The sequence below is a fragment of the Ictidomys tridecemlineatus genome, chromosome 14 (genome assembly GCF_052094955.1).
Source record: "Ictidomys tridecemlineatus isolate mIctTri1 chromosome 14, mIctTri1.hap1, whole genome shotgun sequence".
Lineage (NCBI taxonomy): Eukaryota > Metazoa > Chordata > Mammalia > Rodentia > Sciuridae > Ictidomys > Ictidomys tridecemlineatus.
In genome coordinates this window covers 62252844-62270434 of record NC_135490.1, presented here as the reverse complement: position 1 = coordinate 62270434, position 17591 = coordinate 62252844, and the positions used below count along the sequence as shown (strand labels likewise).

At 49.3% G+C, this 17591-nt stretch overlaps 1 protein-coding gene and 1 long non-coding RNA gene across 2 annotated transcripts; one reads left to right on the top strand and one right to left on the bottom strand.

The window, feature by feature from the left end:
• Positions 1 to 3642: 3642 nt before the first annotated feature.
• Znf703 (zinc finger protein 703) lies at positions 3643 to 7945 on the bottom strand. Its single transcript, XM_005338405.4, has 2 exons — positions 7460 to 7945; positions 3643 to 6511 (listed from the first exon to the last, which is right to left on the bottom strand). Exons 1-2 carry the CDS (start codon positions 7700 to 7702, stop codon positions 4982 to 4984), a joined length of 1773 nt encoding a protein of 590 aa, XP_005338462.3. The 5' UTR covers positions 7703 to 7945; the 3' UTR covers positions 3643 to 4981.
• On the top strand, positions 7891 to 16406 carry LOC120884106 (uncharacterized). Its single transcript, XR_005726349.2, has 3 exons — positions 7891 to 9241; positions 11734 to 11830; positions 12604 to 16406. It is a non-coding gene; the product is annotated as an uncharacterized LOC120884106 (long non-coding RNA).
• Positions 16407 to 17591: the final 1185 nt, after the last annotated feature.

Below are 17591 nucleotides of genomic sequence, written 5' to 3'. Positions count from 1 at the left end.
CCAGTTAGACTAAACAAGTGCATTTGCAAAGACGGCTAGCCCTCATTAATCACTCTGACAGTCCTAAAAACACATTTCCCCTTTAATGACTGTATTTGGATAATCAGTGCTTTTTCCTCCTCAGTCAGAGTTTGAGTAACAGACAGCTGGTGTTATTACAGCCATTGGGGAGGGAGTGCTGGGATTAGGGTCGACCGAGAGCCATCCACTGGAGGTCTCTGCAAACGCAAACGCAGTTGGCTGCAAAGCTGTTGTTAGGCAATAATGAGGGGGAGCTTTGTACTGCCAATGATGGCTCCCGGGCAGCCTTGTGCAAGTTCCCCCCAAACCTCCACACCCACCTGCATTATGTGACTACAAAAACCTTAGGTCGCGTTTTATGAACTTTGGCAGATTTAACCTGAGTTGGGGAGGTAGGAGTTTCTCTGGCAGGGAGATAAGAAGATGGGTTGGTGTGATTTGGCTTTGTTTCCTTTAGGTGACTTTGTCTTTCAGGAGAAAGTTTGAAACCCAGCACATTCTTCTTTATAAATGATGTAACACATTAATGCACAGCACATTATGAAAATGGTAATTCAAACCCATAGTGCTCCAAATTAAACCATACATTATCGGATGCACTCAACCATCTATTTTGCAAAAAGACAGGATGAATGAAATCAAATCAAACAGAAAACTGGAGTGCAGCTTCCCCTACAGAATGATTAATAAAGCTCAGAGCCACAGGATTATTGTAAGACGAATTCCACTGTAACCCAGACGTACACCAGGAGGGAGTTTGTTCATACAATTGAGAGACACAATCACAGTATTCTGGGTAGGGCAAGGCAATTACGGCTGTATAGAGATGGTGCTGTGCTTGGGCTGCAGATTTCTCAGGAGATGGGCTTGGGGGTGGATGGTTGGGAAGGTAAAACACTGCCATACAATTCTGTTTTGAGTCAAATCTATATCCGAGGTGGAGTCTTTCCCCTCCTTTTCTACTTCTCTCTCTCTGCTACCCACAAGGCCACAAAAATAATCCAGCTAGAGGTGTGAAAATAGGACCTGGAGCCAGGAACGTCCAGTATCTCAAGTTCCAGCTTTGTGGCTTCCACCCTGGTGCCTTGGTAACACAGGACTGGTTTCTGGCACCTGGGAGAGATTAGGAGGAGGGGGGTGGGTGGGAGGAAAGCTGCAAAGAGAAGGAGGCAAAGAGACAGAAGGTGGAGGTGAATTTCAGAGAAAGGGTTGCTGGGTGAATTAATTATGCAAATAAGCAATTGGTAGGGGAGTACCCTTTCTTTTAAAATGGCAACTTTGGTTAATGGGAATAAGCCATTGTAAGTAGCAAACTTCCCACCAGCTAATTAAAATGGCCACAGCCATGTTTCTTAGGAATGTTACCCATTTACCAGTGGGGGGCGCTGTTGTGTCAGGGTAAGGAGGTGGACACTCCCGACTACATTACCTGTTCTTTTGGTGACACTATAGTAGTTGGGCAGGGGGCACAGTTTAACTCAATCAGATTGATTCAGCAGCACTGTTCCCTGTCCAGGCTGTCAATACATTTTGTAGGGGAAATTCAATAGTTAAGTTTTCTAACCTGCATTTTCACTCCTGAAGTGTAAACCAAGCAGTTATTAGAAAAGTTTCTTTGGGTACAGGGAGAATTTTCTAACTGTGGCGATATTATGTCTTCCTACTTCCCTTGCCAAGAAGACCTTTCTGTTCTTTGGGAGAAAGGTCTGAAGACCATGAAGTGTAAGAAAGACAAAAGTTTAGATCCTGCAGGGGGAGCAATTTCCACCAATTTTAGAAGGCATTGAAAATGAAACAAAAAGTGTGATTGGGGAAAAGGGGGGATTTGAATGGAAGATGGAAATAAAAAATAAACAACAACAAAAAAAGTGAAAATGAAAAAAAAATAAATAGGGCAAGGAATCTCTACATTCCTGGTCTTTTAAAAATTCAGGCCAGCTTGGACCCTGAGAAATGAGACAATGCTGATTCCCCAAGAATGTCCCGGATTGAGGTCAGGATGACTTTCTCAGCGCATTCAGCCTCTCTGGGTCTGGGGTCCTCCCGGTGCCGGGTGACACCGCAGTCCAGCTTCCTTTCTCTAGGATATGCCAGCACTGACATTGCAACGGAATCCTGATGTTCTCTTGAATGACGGAGGAATTTTGCGCACATATGAAGATTTGGGACACACACACACACACACACACACACACACACACACACACACACACACACACGACTTATGCTGAGGCCCTGTGGAATCCCGAGGTGGTATCCAGCAGCCTGAAGTGGCGCGGCCCCCAGCGAAGCTAGTGCAGCCAAGACCCACCCTAGAATTCTGTGGTCGAAGTTTGTGTGCAACTGCAACAGCAACAGCAAGGCTAAGAGCAGTGCCACCTTCCGAACTTGACCTCTGGTTACAGACGTTTTCAGAACTACGCAGTCTGCCTAGCACAAACTACTTAATAAGTCATACCCCTCACAGAAAAAGCAAAGCACAACATCACCAAAAGATCCCCAAGCCGCGCGGTGCGGGTGTAGAGAAGCTCAGCCAGGAGGGGGCGCGGGAGCAACGGGTCTGGTAAGAGGCCTCCGTACCGAGGGCGAGCGCCCGCGGTCTGCTGGAGCCGGCTTCGGGTGACAGGCAACTGGGGTCCGAGCCCAGAGGTTTCTGCCGGAGCATTCCACTTTCGCCCCTGGGGCGGGAGCGGAGCAAGTCAGTACTAGGCACGATCAGGCTCAGCGCCAGGGCTCGACACTCACTGAGGGCCCTTTATCCCATGAAATGGGCAAGTGCACTGGTCAATACCCCAGCAAATAGAACTTCCACCCTCGACTGCCAGAGGTTGTAGAAGCTAACATCTGTCATCGAGCTCAAGAAAGAGGAACCAGGCTGCCATTCTGGTACTCGGGACAAGAATGACTTCAAAGTCCCAAATAATCACCGCGCCTTCTCAGCAAAACCCAAACCCAGTTCCAGAGTTTTCACACTCGCAGATGACCCAGGTCCATAAACCAGCGCTGGCCGAGGAGAGCTTCCAAGCCTAGAGAAACAACCTCTCAGAATGTGTATTTACCCTTTGCTCAGGTAAGGGAGGAAACCCCTAACAAAAATGGCAAGCAGAAGTCCTCCAAATTTAGGGAATTCGGAGCGCAGAAGGTGTGTGGTCGGGGCGGGAGTCAGTTTCTCTCCGCCTGTCGCTCATCTTTCTACCACCAGGTGGCGCCAGAGGCACGTCGTCTCTACCTGCGCTCCTGCCGGGCTTGGGACAGTGCTGCAGCTGCTGTTTGGGCCCTGGATCATGGTTCCCTTATAGCCCCTTGCACCTCGAATTTGGGCCCAGAGGAAGATCCATTTTAATACATGCCCTCCACCCCGACCCCAGAAAATGCCAAGGCCTTTCAAGTGAGGCTGAGAGCTAAATAACCAAGTGAGAAAAGAATAAAGGTGGGTTTGTAATTTGCAATGTGTTGGCAGGCCCCTACTCTCTCATTTAAGGAAGGGCGTTAAACTCTTCCCTGTACAGCAATCTCAGAAGGAAACCCTAAGGCATTTTAAACAGAAATAAAAGACGGGCATCTGCTTAGGTGTCTGGAAGTGGGACGGTGGGTGAGGCAAGAGAGAAACACACCACGGTGTGAATATAGCCAAGTATTCCATTTATTAACAAAATAAGTCTTACCAAGGGAGAGCTCTATTCACCCCAAACAGGCCCCGCAGCCCCGGCACTGCTGCATGAGACCCGGAGGGAGGAAAGAATGGGGGGAGAAGACACAGGGGCCAGAGTCTTCCATCCCAGTCACTGCGGAACCCACGGAAACCCACAGCCAACTTTGGGGATTGCTGGGTCGGGCCTGGGAGAGTTCGGGGGGGCTGCTACCATCCGAGTGCTCCCTGAGTCCCCAACTCCCCCCCAACCCCCCATGGACCTAGTGAGGTTGCACCATCCGCTGACTTCGCGACTGGTCTGCTTTGGAGGGATCCATAGAGGATCACCGACCCCGCCCCTGCCGTCAGTGGAGGGGTACAGCCCCAATTAGGGAGAGAAAAAACAATGACGATAAAGCACTTCGCAAAATATAAAGAGCAAAGTTTCACACCAGCAGGGCTTTCTAGGACTTTTAATTGAATAGGATGAGCCCTACAGGTGTCTCACCAGCCGGCAGTGTGAATACGGGGTGTTAGGGCCTAGAGCAGGCAGGCTCTGTCCAGACCATTGGGCTCACGGATGGGGGAAGCCTGCTGGTGGGGTTGGGGCACACCGGGCTCAGAGCAAGGTTAGGGGGCCAGGCTGTATTTTGGGGGCTGGGGCCCAGACCAAGGGCCCTCGAAGAAGAGGGAGGAATATTGCAGAGGGATCAATAGAGCTCAAGACCTCCAGCCACCAAGCTTGCCCCCTCCACACCCCAAAATTGTTACTAAAAACAAAACAACTCCTCTTTGCTACTTGTAGAAAGGGGGGAAAAAAACCAACCTCGAATTGAAGAAACAAGAGGGAATGAAGGAGAAAGAGGGGAAAAGGAGAAGGGATATGTAGTTTTAATGGTTAAGACTCATGCAAGAAACTCTCCAGGAAGGGAAAACGAAACATATAGAAGAATCCAAGAACCCCAACTGTCCCTCCTCTCCCTAAAACCAAACCAATAATAAAAAAAGGATTAAAAATTTAAAACTTATATCTAAGGAAAAAAATAAAAGGAAAAGGGGCAGGGTCATGTAGTTATCTGCGTGGTTAATATTATTATTTGGGGGAACATAGACTTTTTGCATACCATTGACTCGTGTGGGCCGTTAATGCACTTATATTCCCAGCTTGTAAGCTAACATTATAGTAAATAAATACAGTCCAGTGGGGAGGGTCTGGGCGGGAATCCCGGCAGGGATAAGCAGTAGTGGAGGCTTCAGCGGTGACGGAGGCGGTGGGGGGACAAGGGAGGAGGGGAGGAGAGGAGGGTTGGGTAGGGGTCAGAGTTGTAGTTACTGGTATCCGAGAGCCGAGGCTGAGGCTAGTCTCTGTCCGTACAGCGCATATGGCGAGTAGTAGGGTCCGGCTGTAGGGAGGGACGGCATGGCCAGGCCCCCAGCTGTGGACAAGTGGCTCTTGCCATAGGGGTGGTACCGGCTTAGCCCCAAAGTGTGTGGACTCCGCAATGACAGCGATCCAGGACTGCCAGGGGCGGCGGGCGGGGGGAGGTGCAGATGGCAGGAGGCTGCGGCTGCAGCCGCAGCAGCGGCGCTGCCCAGGCCCGAGGCCCCAGGATAGGCGGCCAGAAGTTTCTCGGCGCCAGGCAGGGCCGTGTGAGTCCGTAGGTGGCTGAGCAGCTCCTCCGAGGTGGCGAAGCGCTTGTCGCAGGGCCCACTGGCTGCCACCCAGTTGCAACTGTGTGGCAGCGGTTCGTTCTGTAGCATGAAGCCATAGGTGTAGAGTGGGTGGCCGGGAAGCGCTGCCTGAGCGGCGCTGGACGAGAGCGCGGCAGGCTGCAGCGGGTGCCCGGGGTATACCAGTGGGTAGCCCCCAGCCTTCAGGCTGGGCCCAGCAGGATCATGCGCGCTGCAAGTGGAGCAGCTGGAGCCTCCGAGGTGCGAGGCGCTGTGGTAACCTCCCAGGCAGTAGGGGTCGCGGCATAATCCCTGCAGGAAGGAGGGCGGGGAGGCCCCAGTGAGTGGGCTTGAACTGGGGGGCTTGCCGGGTGGCAGGCCCAAGCCCCCAGACAGCTGGCCTCCCACGAGGCCAGACTTGCTAGGATCCAGGCCAGGCACAAACTGAGATGGGTAGCCGGCGTAGGCGCCCACGATGGAGCCATGGTAGCCGATACTGGAGGGCGGCAGTGGGAACACGGAGTGGCCTGGTTTGTAGGGTGACACTGGCGCCACGTGGCCGGCTCCTACAAGAGCGGAGGGAGGCTCTGACTTGCGCCCAGAGGCCACAGCTTCGTTACTGCCATGTGCACCGGGTTCCCCACCGCTGCCGCGGCTCACGGCCGCTGGCTCTGGGCTGGGCTTAGGCTCCTGGTCTTTCTTGTCCAGCTCCCCACCACCACCCCCGCCGCTGCTCTTGCAGTCAGAGTGGTGCGGGGAGCCGCCGCGGGAACCGCCAGGCGAGGATGAGGACGACGAGGCGGAGACTGGCGCTCCATGTGGGGGAAAGGGTGGGCAGGCGGCGCTGGGGACCCTGAAGCCTGCCTTGTCTCCGGGGGACGAGGAGGATGAGGAAGAAGTGGAGGACACCGAGGAGGAGCCGCTGTCTTTGCGGGAGTCGCCGCCACTAGAGCCCTTGGAGTAGGGCTTGAAGCTGGACTTGTCCTCGGTGGGGGAGTCCCCCAGCTGCTTGAGGGCCGCGGACGCGGAGGCGGCGCCTGGGGCGGAGCGGCCAGGGTCCTTCTCTGCTCCCAGCCCGTTGGCTGCCGCAGCTACTGAGTTGAGCTTGGACGAGGGCGGAGGGTCAGGCTTGCCGATTTGCGAGCAGGTCTGGGCTAGAAGCGCCAATGGGCTCTTCTTGGCGTCCAGCTGTGGGAGACAGTGGCAAGGGGAGGGAGAAAGGGGTGAGACAAGGAGGACCTCCAAGCTAGGGGGGCTCCTGGTGCACAGGCTGCGGTAAGACGGAGTGAGAAGGGCCTAGGCAAGAGGGTCTGGGCGCGAGGCTGGGGCTCGGGCGGGGCAGATGGGCGGAACTGCGCTCACACTGCGGGTTGGTTCGGGAGTGAGCCACAGGCCCAGACTGGGGAATGGGGCAGGGGAATGGGTACTGAGGAAAAAAGGTGCCTTTTTTGGAATTGGGAGAGTGACTTGACTTTTTTCCTGTCATCTCCCCCCTCTTCTAGGTCTAGGGAAAAACTTATGCTTTTAGTTTGAGGGAACTTCGCTTGGGACGGGTTTCTGGCGATGGCGCCCGCGGGGTAGGAACTGAGAGAGGTGATTTCTAAAGGCAGAGCTGCAGCTGGCATACTTAGTAGCCCCTCCCTCCTTTCCAGAGAGGGCACCCAGGGAAGTGGCAAGAAGAAAGACCTGGGATCGAGAGGGCCTGGTTGTAGTGTGCCCCAACCGGATGGGAAAGAAGCGGAATGAGATCCGGGTGGCCAGTGCTTCAAAAAGAACACGCCAGAGCGGGGGTGGGGTAAGGGTAAGGGTGAGGGTGAGGGTGGGTGGGTCCAGCAGGGATCACCTCTGGGCAGCAAACTGAATGCCAGAGAAAAAGTAAAGGACTCAGTGGGAACTCCAGAGCAAATTCAATCCAAGAGAAAACGCGAATCTCCAAAGGACAAGTGGGGAAGGAGAACCTTTTACAGGGAAACCTGGTGGCCCTCGTTGTTCCGTCCCTCTTCACTCGGCCCGCCAGCGTGGCCAGACCTGGGTGTCACACCGAGCCCGGGGGGGGGGGCAGGGAGCAGGCTACCAGCCCAGCAGTGGTGATCGGAACCGGGCTGGTGCGGGGCGGGCAGCGCCCGGGAGACTGACCTCAATGGGGCTGACGGGAGTGGAGGACAGCGGCTGTAGGTACTCCGGGTGTAGGAGGTGACCGGTGTGAGCGCTCAGCATCTTCAGGACCCTGATAGGGAGCCGGTTCGCCTGGCGCAGGGGGTCCGCCGGGGGCAAGAGGGACACCGCCGCCGGCACCGCCGGCCTCTTCCCGCCGCCGCCGCTGCCGCTGCCGCTGCTTTCGGGTGTCCTTGGGTTAGATCCAGCGGGCGAATCGCTCATTTGGAGGAGGCAGCGCCACTGGGGGGGCGGGGAGGGAGGGGGAGCACCGGGGAGGCGAGCTCCGGGGGCGGGTGGGCTCGCTCCGCAGCGTCGAGCGCCGTGCAGCAGTCGCTGCGCCTCCTCGCCTCCTCCCCTCCTCCACGACGCCGCAGCAGCCGCCGCCGCCGCCGCCGCCGCCGCTAGCCCCGGCGAGCAACACAAAAACCTTGGTCTTCCGCGAGCCGCACGTCAAATAGCCGCGATCGGCAGCTACACTTCAAAGGGATCGCCGCGCCCACCCAATCGCAGCTCTCGCCGGGACCCTGGGGCGGGGAGAACGGCGGGCGGAGGCCGGCGCCGGCAGTGGGAGGGGAGAGTCTTAAAGGGCCCTCGCCGGCGCGCGGCCGCCGCCTCGGCCTTCACCGCTCTCGGTACTCCTCCCTTCTCCCCCCACCCGGACCCCACTGCGCTGTCCTCGCCTCGAGGTCTCTCTGGGGACCGGACTTCTCCGGGACCCTGGGCTGTGCGCACTCTCCTTGGGCTTTCCTGTCTACATCTCCTCTCTCCCTCTCCACCGCTGGGGAGTGGTGTTGGCTGGGGGCTGTCACCCCGTAAGGCGGCATTGGGGTAGGGCAGGAGCGCCTGGAGCCAGCTCCGGCACAGTGGAGTCCGAGTCTCTCCCAAAGGTCGCCTGGGGGCTGGCCAAGCCTCCGGACCCTGGGTCCTTCTCAGGCGCAGCTCTGGCCGCTCTCCTTCCCAATTCGATTTGGCCTTTCCCGGGTGTGTTCACTTGGAGCTTCGGAGGCATCCACTATTCTCGGGGCGCGATGTGGGTCGCTCAAAGACTGCAAGTTTGAGGACTCCCTTCCGGGGTGAGATAGTCTTGGTGAGGTGCGGTACGCCGGGCTGTGCGCACCTCTCGGACGCGCTGGGAGCGCAGTGTCTTCGCTGATTTATAGGTTCGGTGTTTGGGTGTGTTTCGGGTTTCTTGTTCAGTCCTGTTTGAAGGTGTAAAGTTTCCTCAATGTACCGCACCCTACTGTTGTTTGGGGGGAAACCTGGGGTCATGGGAGAGGCCAGTATCCCAGAGCAGGTGAGGATTTCTCTAAGCATGGCAGAACGACACTGACTCCAGAGATACACCTCTTATTTTTCCCCCAAGCAGGGGAAAATGCACTAGCTTTCCCCAGGAAAATTTAAAAACTTTTTATTAAAAATAACAATACCCTCCTCGATTTCCCGCGCCTTTTGGATAAAATATGCATTGCCAGCTTTTCTCTTGGTAGAGATTTTACGTAGTCATCGTCCTGACGTTAAAGTTCCGTGTCTGCCGCTCATCAGAAGGTGAAGTTGGTCTTCCGGAGTGACCACTTCTCCGTGCTCTAAGCGGCCAGTGGAGGCGCGCTGGTGTCACCATCTCATTTGGATACCACTTTCCCAAGTTCCAGTCCATCACTCTATTGTCAGGCCTGTCACTCCAGGCATATTGCTCTGGGATTACCCATTCCTGACTCTGCGTGCTGACCAACGCCTTGGGACAACAGGAGAACCCGAGACGGGGTAGGAGATTTCAAAAGGGTTCTTCAAACCGAAAGAAATAACTATCATAGAAATAAAAACCATGACCTTTATCCTGTTCAGTACAAGAGATAGCAGGCACCGCTCCTAGGCCATATCATTTACTATATTAAACGTATTTTAATACTGCTTTTTTTTTCTTTTAGAAATTGCACAAATTTAGCTGGGTTCGGTGTCACATACCTTTAATCCCAGCTAATCTAGAGATTGAGGCAGGAGGATGGTAACTTCCAGGCCAGCCTGGGCAATTTAGTGAGACCTTGTCGCAAAAAATAAATAAATAAATAAATAAATAAATAATAAATAAATAAAATAAAAAATAAGTTAAAAAGGGCTGGGAATGTAGCTTGGTGATACAGAATGTAGTTCAATGGTAGACCCCTCTGCTTTTCCATCCCCAGTACTGGTGCAAAAAAAATAAAAAATTGTACAGCTTTTCCTTCCTCAATTTTAATCCTGGTAATATCAAGTTAAAACAAACCACAAGGGATGCCCTGATAGGAGGTATCTCCCATATTGCAGCAAGAGGGACAGGCATGGAAGGGAAGGGAGGTGATTCCCTTATTGCTGTGGACTATCCCTCTTTTACCCTTAGCTCTGCTCACAGCAACCTCTCAACACTACCTTTAAAGCTCCACTGCAGGACTGCTTTCACCTCCAAGGCCATTGGGACACTGATAAAGAGAGAAACAGCAGAAGAAAGCCAATGTAGACGGGCTGGCCTTTGTAGAGACACCTTGGAAAGGAGAAAGAACTGGAAAGAGGGAAGACTTAGGAGGTCATAAAAGACTACTTGATTGTTGTAGCCAGCCCAGCTGAGAACAAGCCAAGAAATCCTTCTAGGACCTTAGCAGATGTGTATTAGAAATGATTAATGGAATATAAATTGGAAGAAAAGGGGAGGGAAGAGAGTAAAGGCATTTAGGAATCTGGATGGGGGCAGGAGGCAGTAGAAAAGAGGAGAAGCTGGGGTTTGTATTCATACCTGTAATCCCAGCCACTCAGGAGGCTGAGGCAGGAGGATCACAAATTTGAAGTCACCCAGGCAATTTAGTGAGACCTAAAAATAAAGTATAAAAAAGCTGGGTGCAGTGGTGCATGCCTATGATTTCGATGACTCCAGAGGCTGAGGTAGGAGGACTGCAAGTTGGAGACCAACTTTAGCAATTTAGTGAGGCTCTAAGGAACTTAGTGAGAACCTGTCTCAGAAGAAAAAATTTTAAAAAGGGCTGGGGATATGACTCAGTGGTTATGCACTCCTGGGTTTAACAACAAAACAACAACAACTAACCAACCAACCAACCAAAAAACATATAAAAAAGGGCTGGGGATGTAGGGATGTAGCTCAGTGACTGAAGGTGGGGCCTAGCATGTGGGAAGACCCTGGGGTCAATTCCTACCCTGGGGTGGGGGATAAAAAAGGAGATAAGAAAGGAGGACAATAAATATTTGCTTTTTTTTATTTGGAGAGGAAAAGAGAAGGGAAAAAGAAGTGGTGAATGAAAAGAAGAAAAGAAGTGAACAGAGGTTGGCCAGGCTGGGGGGTAGGGATGGGGAATCTGTGTAGGTAATAATTCATCATTTTTGTCTTTTGGTACTAGAGATTGAGCCCAGGGTGCTTTACCACTAAACTATATCCCAATCCTTTTTATTTTATTTTAATTTTTAATTTTGAGACAGGTTGTCTCTAAGTTGCTGAGATTGGCCTCAGCACCTTGCAGTCCTGTCTCAGCCTCCTTACTTCTGGGATTATAGGTGTGTGCCACTGCACCTGGCAATTCATTGTCCTTTTAGAAAAATCTCACTCCCTAAGCTCACAGCAATAGTCACTATTAGGGACAGTGGTGCCAAACAGCATGCAGTATAGGCCAGGCCTATTTCTCTCTCCTGTAAAGTGAGTGGGACACACTCTGGGAACACACAGGAGTACAGAAATACTTTGGGGGTGCTGGTGAGGGCAGCATAGTCTCTCTGGCTAGATGCATCCCATCACCTTAAGAGAGAAAAAATAAAAAACCATATTTAGCCAGGCCAGAGGCCTAATTAAAACACTACTGAATGATTATTACAATCACTATTTGACATTCACTTAGCTGGATCACTAACCTATACAGAGCTCTAAATGGGGCCCTAGTGGCCTGAAAGGAAGTTCACTTTTCAAAGGATTGTCACCTGGGAGAGAATATGACTCAGTATTCAGTTGGGCCATGTTTATTGATGGCCAGCTGTGGGCACAGCGTTGTGCTAGGGTGTTGTTGAAAAGCTTATGTAAGTCCTTGCTGTACATGGCATATGGCAGAGGTCCTTCCCTTGCAAAAAAGTGGCAGATGTATGATTAAGGGGACTTCCTATATGCGAACCTTTCCCAGATTGCCCTGGTAATGAGTAGCCACTATTAAAACAGGACAGGAATAAGGGCTGCTTGAAAATGTCCCCATGACATTGTTGAAAAGAATTACAATTCTGTATTTCAGGTGCTTAATAAACAGCAAGTTCTCTTCTCATCCTCAAGCAAGCTGAAGAAATGAGGAATAGAAAGGAGAGTCACCTAAAGTCACAGGATACTAAGAGGTAGAGTGGTTACCTGGAGTTGGGTCTCTGGGAGCCAGACTTCTGAACCACACTGCAGTGATGACCCTGGGCAGGTTAACCTTCTCAAAAAAACAAAATTCCTAAGCTTCGGTTTCCTACTGTAACATGTGGGAATGGCCAACCCATCATTAAGAGGCCGCAAGCGGACAATACATATCACCTGCTGAGTGAGTGCTAAGGACAAAAAGTCCCAGGTAATGGCTGTGATGTGTTGCATCATCTGCATCTATGGGACAATTGCTCTGGGGAGCAGACATGTCTTCAGCCCAATCCAGAAAAACTAAGTCCTGGGGAACCAACTGGAAGAGCCCAGGTTGTCTGGGAATTCTAAGGAAGTGAGAATAACCCCTCCCTCTCAGCCTCCAGTTCCATGTTTCTTTAAAAAAATAAAAATGCCCTCCCACCCCTGCAGCCATTAGGAAAATCTTTTAGGAAATTGTGGAATATTTATAGATTTGTTTTCATGACTTCAATTTACATAAAATTCACCGCCCAGGAGAAAAAGGCCTGAGTCAGGTTGGGAGGAGAGGTGATAGATTTGTTGTGTGGGGTTAATGTTTAGTTTTCACTCCTGGCTGAGGTGAAATTACCTGAATGATCACCTCTCTGCATAACACTCAGACCCTAATGGTAACATCACAAAATAATATCTCACTGGGTAACTATTTACTTTTTTTTTTTTTTTTTAAAAAAAAAACACTATAAGAACTCTGAAAAGTCTGTCTCACAGAGAACTTGGTTTTCCTCCCTAGGCTTAATATCTTTCAGCAGACCAGCAATTACCGCCTTGGCCAGGAGCCCTGATTTAGCATTCCCCACTCAGAGCACCCAGAGGTACTTCCTCAGGCTGCCTGGTTCCTGGGCTTCAGATACAGCCTGGGGCATGAGAGGTTCACCAAGGACCTGTGGGAGCAAACAGAAGAAAGCCAGGCCAGCCAGCCTTGCAGGAAGCCTGCTCCGCAAATGACTCAAGGGGCTCCCTCTTCTGCGTTCTCAGGGCTCCTGTCATGTTCTGCTATTACACTTATCCCAGGGCAACTGCCTGTATTTGTTTACTTGTCTGATCTCCTGCTGGATGCTTCCTTGTTTCCTCATCCTCTCTGAGTTCTTATTGCCCGAGTGTTTAACCATCACTGCAGAAGCCAGCACGGAGCCACAGCACCCTTCTAAACACTTTGTAGGCATTCTCTCATTCCATCCCTACAGAAACCCCAAGAGGTAGGTCTAACCATCACCCCATTTTAGGGAGGTGGAAATAGAAGCACAGAAGGGTTTTGCAACTTGCTCTAGGTTCAAGCTGTTTTGCTTCGAGATGGGGCTGGGGTGTGAATTCAGGCAGCTTCAGTGCAATAAGTGTCCAAGGAATGTTTGTTAATGAATGAATATTACATTTACCCAAAAGGGCTATTTACTTATATCTCATTTTGTCTCATTCCAAAAAATGCAAGGTGGGTGACTGCTTTTAAAAATGTTGCCTGTATAACTACACAAAAGTATCTTTTCCCAAATGTACTTTGTGTCCCTCATCTCACAGTGTTTGGAGTTACTTTGGGCAGGTTTTATTATTCCTGCTTGACAGATGAAGAAACAGGCACTAAGAGCTTAGGGGACTGTCACAGGACAAACAGCCAGCTAAGTGAAGAAAGGACCAGGGCTTCTGAACTCCCTTCCTGGTTGTGGCTCTATTAACTTCTGTCACTGCCCAATGCCACGTGGATGGGGAAGTAGAAGGAGGGGGAATTCACTCTTTTTCATCCCCCTAGAATTTCCTTTAAAGATGTGGTGGGAAGGAAGGACAAAAGGAAAGTAGACTGAAGCTTATCTTCAAGCCTGTCCTTTTGATTTGGGTCCTTGAGCAGTGTGCTTTGAAGAGTGGTTTCATTTATCTCCTATCAGTTCCTGGGGAGACAGGCAGGCCTGGGTGAGGGGAATGCAGTAGGTGGGCTTTTGAAGTTCTCCTCGATTTGCCTGCCCTGCCCTGATACAGTCCTAGCCCTGGGCATTCACCCTTGATTACTTGTTCTCTTGGGCCTTCAAGTTTCCCAGAGATTCCTTTTATAAGTTGCAAATATTGCTGGGGGGCATCTCAACCTTGTTGCCAGCCCACACTTCAGTGGTAGTTAACAGTGAGTGTTCCACCCATGATAATGATGATACTTATTGAGCACTTACTGTATGCTAGACACCTTGTAAGCACAGGGCCTGTTATAACTCATGGAGTTCTCACAGCAAACCAACCAAGTGGGTACCACTGATGTGCCTATTTCATAGATGAGGCATTCAGGCCCAGAGAGTTTGAACAACTTGCCAAATTACACAGCTAAAAAAATGGTAGAGCTTGGATTCCAACCCAGGTAGTTAGCTCCTGAACTACTCTACAGAGTACAGACCTGAAGGAGAGAGAAGCTTAAGCCCATTTTGTCCCATTGCCCCCAGATGTGGAATACCTCTGACAACCTAAGTTGAGCAACAAATATAATGCTTACGGTAACTTGGAAATAATTAATTGATTTCATTAAAATAATTAATTGAAAACCTGGGACCTTGTGGGATTTTAAGGTGGGGAGACATCAGAGACATATTAATCATTTCCCTGCGGACTGGTTGTCTCCATCAGGATCTTCCTTTTTGTCTGAAGAGATGGTAGAAAGGAAACTGAGGCAGAGAAAGCATAGTGGGGAATATTCATTCATTGAATTAATTAAATTAGATTGGGTTGATTAATTCAATTAATCATCTATTCAATTACCGTTTATTGACTTGGTAGTCAGTCACTTGGTAGGTGTAGACCTGATGGGACCCCACGATTGGTGGGTAGAGACAGCAAGCTAGCCATCTCAGGCCTCCCATCTCTCTTATGCACGTTCAGGGTCTCCCAAAAGTCAGGGCAGTTCTTTCCTCTGGCATCTGTGTGTTCTTGCAGATTAATAATAATAATTAAAAAATTAGGATGCCCTACCTTAACTCCTGTTTAGTATCCATAAGTAAAAATGATTGTTCTTAAGGACATTTCTTGAAGTTAAATTCAGATTATCACTAACATTTACTGCCCCTTCTGGGGCAGGCCCCACACTAGGTATGATTACGTACCTCCTCTCATTTGGATATGAGGGAAATACAGAGGTAGAGCGAAAGACCCCTGAAGTGAGAAGAGACCATGCCTCCCCTATGGAATTGTGTCCCCCACTGCGCCCCCATGTGCTGAGCTACAACCAGCTGGAACCAATGGCTTCCCAGGCTCTGGGAAGATCTCGGTGGGTGGAGGTCCTTGGTACCTCAGTTGCACAGGGCTAGTGTCACACCTGCTTCTGAACCTTCCCATGAATTTCAGCTATGAAGGTGAAGAGGTTTGTATGATCCCTTTTTCTGGCAGATAAGCCTCAAAACTTGCCCAAAGTGTACTCTTTCCTATGCTGGGTTCCCAACTAGCTGGGATGCACAGCTCCAAAGTAACTCCTTCCTTTCTCTTTTTACTGGGGGTTGAACGGGGGGGGGGGGGTGGTGTCACTTTTCCACTGAGTCACATCTCCAGCCCCTTTTTATTTTTATTATTTATTATTTTTTTAAAATAGTATTTATTAATTTTTTAAATTGTAGTTGGACACAATACCCCTATTTCATTTATTTTTATGTGGTGCTGAGGATCGAACCCAGTGCCTCACACGTGCTAGGCAGGCGCTCTACCACTGAGCTGCAGCCCCAGCCCCCTTTATTATTTTTTATTTTGAGACAGAGTCTTATTAAGTTGCTTGGGACCTTTCTAAGTTGCTGCGGCTGGCCTCAAACTACTTGCAATCTTCCTGCCTCAGCCTCTGAAGTCCCTGAGTTTAATGGCGTGCGCGGCTGTGCGGCTTCCAAACTCATTTCAACATTCCAAAAAATGGGAGAGCTGTTCTGGTAGTGGCTTGATTATTTCAAGTTGTATTTTACAAAAGCAAATTCCAAGATGTCAGAGACATTCAAGAAGTGTTTATTCTGGTGGCCTCTGCCAGTCTCTACATGGAGTAGTACCCGAGGAGCAGGGTCCAGACCAGACAATGGCCAGAAGTAGAAGGGCCATTCAGAGTGGGAATTTACATAATACACTCCCTTTAAAAGTGATTGAAATGGCTTTTTATCTAGTTGCAAAATGCATTTATTTATTTATGATGAAGCAGATTCCCATGGCACCAAATTCCAAAGCTATGAGAAATATAAAGTGAAAGAAACTCCTTCCAGCCATCTAGTCTCCCTTCCCAGTACACTAAGGCAATGAGTTTATTGTCTATCCTTCCAGAGACATTTTGTTTATATATTAGCAAATACATATATATTATTTCCCTCTTTTATGTACAAATGGGACATACTATACAAACTCTGCTGTATTTGCTTTTAAAAAATAATATATTTTAGAGATTGCATAATGGGCTTTTGTGCCTTATTTATTTATTCACTTTTTTTCTAGTTTCACAGCATTGTTCATGATGTGCCTCAGTCCCCTACTAATGGACATTTACATGCTCTCTAATGTTTTGCTTTCGTAATGAAATTAAATATTTATCTGTCATTCATTTTCCATGTGTGTTAGCATGACTGTAAATTCCTAGCAGTAGAATTGCTGAGTCAAAAGTCGTATATAATTGGGCATGATGGCATGTGCCTATAGTCTCAGCTACTCAGGAGACTGAGGCAAGAGGATTGTTTAGGGCCAGCCTGGGCAACTTAGTAAGATTCATACCCTCCTCTTTTTCTTTCTTTCTTCCTTTTTTTTTTTGTAGTACTGGGGATTTTTTTTTATTATTATTATTGCAGTACTAGGGATTGAACTCAGGGGTGCTCTACCACTGAGGTATATTCTAGCTGTTTTTATTTTTTGTTTTGAGACACAGTATCCCTAAATTACCCAGATCATCCTCAAACTTGCAATCTTCCTATCTCAGCCTCATGAGTAGCTGGGATTACAGGTATGTGCTACTGTGCCCGGTGATACCCTGCCTCTTGAGAAAAAAAACAGAAGCTATATGTATTGAAAATAAGTCCCCTTTAAGAAATTTAGTAAGATAGCTTTGGAGCGTGTCTAAAGTTCAGCTGGGAGACTCAGGCAGGCATACATAGGAAAGACCTCTGGAACATTCTGGCACATCCATTCAGAGAATTAATATAAAAAGGGGTTCCATTTCCATCTTTGGGATTAAGAAAACATGCATGTTTCTGATGTTCCCCCTCTACCCCTTCCTGTCCCTCATTTAGCAAGAGAAGTAGAAGTATAATCCAGTCTGCCCTAAAAGCATCCTGGATATTGACAAACATAATATAGGCAAAATTCACACAAGTGAACCCTAATGGGGACTTTGCATTATTTAGAACTGATGGAAAAGGCAAGACAAAATGTAAAGTGATTTTGGTCATGTCACTCGAGGTTCATCCCCAGCTCTGATCATAATGAATTTCCAGAATGAAGACCCTGTAGCACTGGATGACGTCAAGTTGTGAAATAAATAATTATTGTTAGTAGAGCAGCCACCAAAGCAGAAAAGTCATCTTTATTTTGCTCTTCTATTTATTTATTTTTTGAATAGGTATAACTTACAGAATTCCAAAGGGGCACATCTCTACAATTTCTGAGCAAGGGTTGAGATGATGAAAGTTTTCTGCTTTATCAACCATTTGCCAAAGGAGAAAAAGAGTGAAGCAGAGTGTCCCATTTCCTAGGGATTTTAATTCATGCAGCTTCTCACTGCAAAGACTCACAGCTTGTGCC

What these genes read in the sequence shown, in the direction of transcription:
- Znf703 (XM_005338405.4), bottom strand. Translation starts at nt 7,702, where the DNA reads ATGAGCGATTCGCCCGCTGGATCTAACCCAAGGACACCCGAAAGCAGC. An exon ending in CTCCCGTCAGCCCCATTGAG is followed by an intron (nt 6,512 to 7,459) that starts GTCAGTCTCCCG and finishes TGTCTCCCACAG; the next exon opens with CTGGACGCCAAGAAGAGCCC.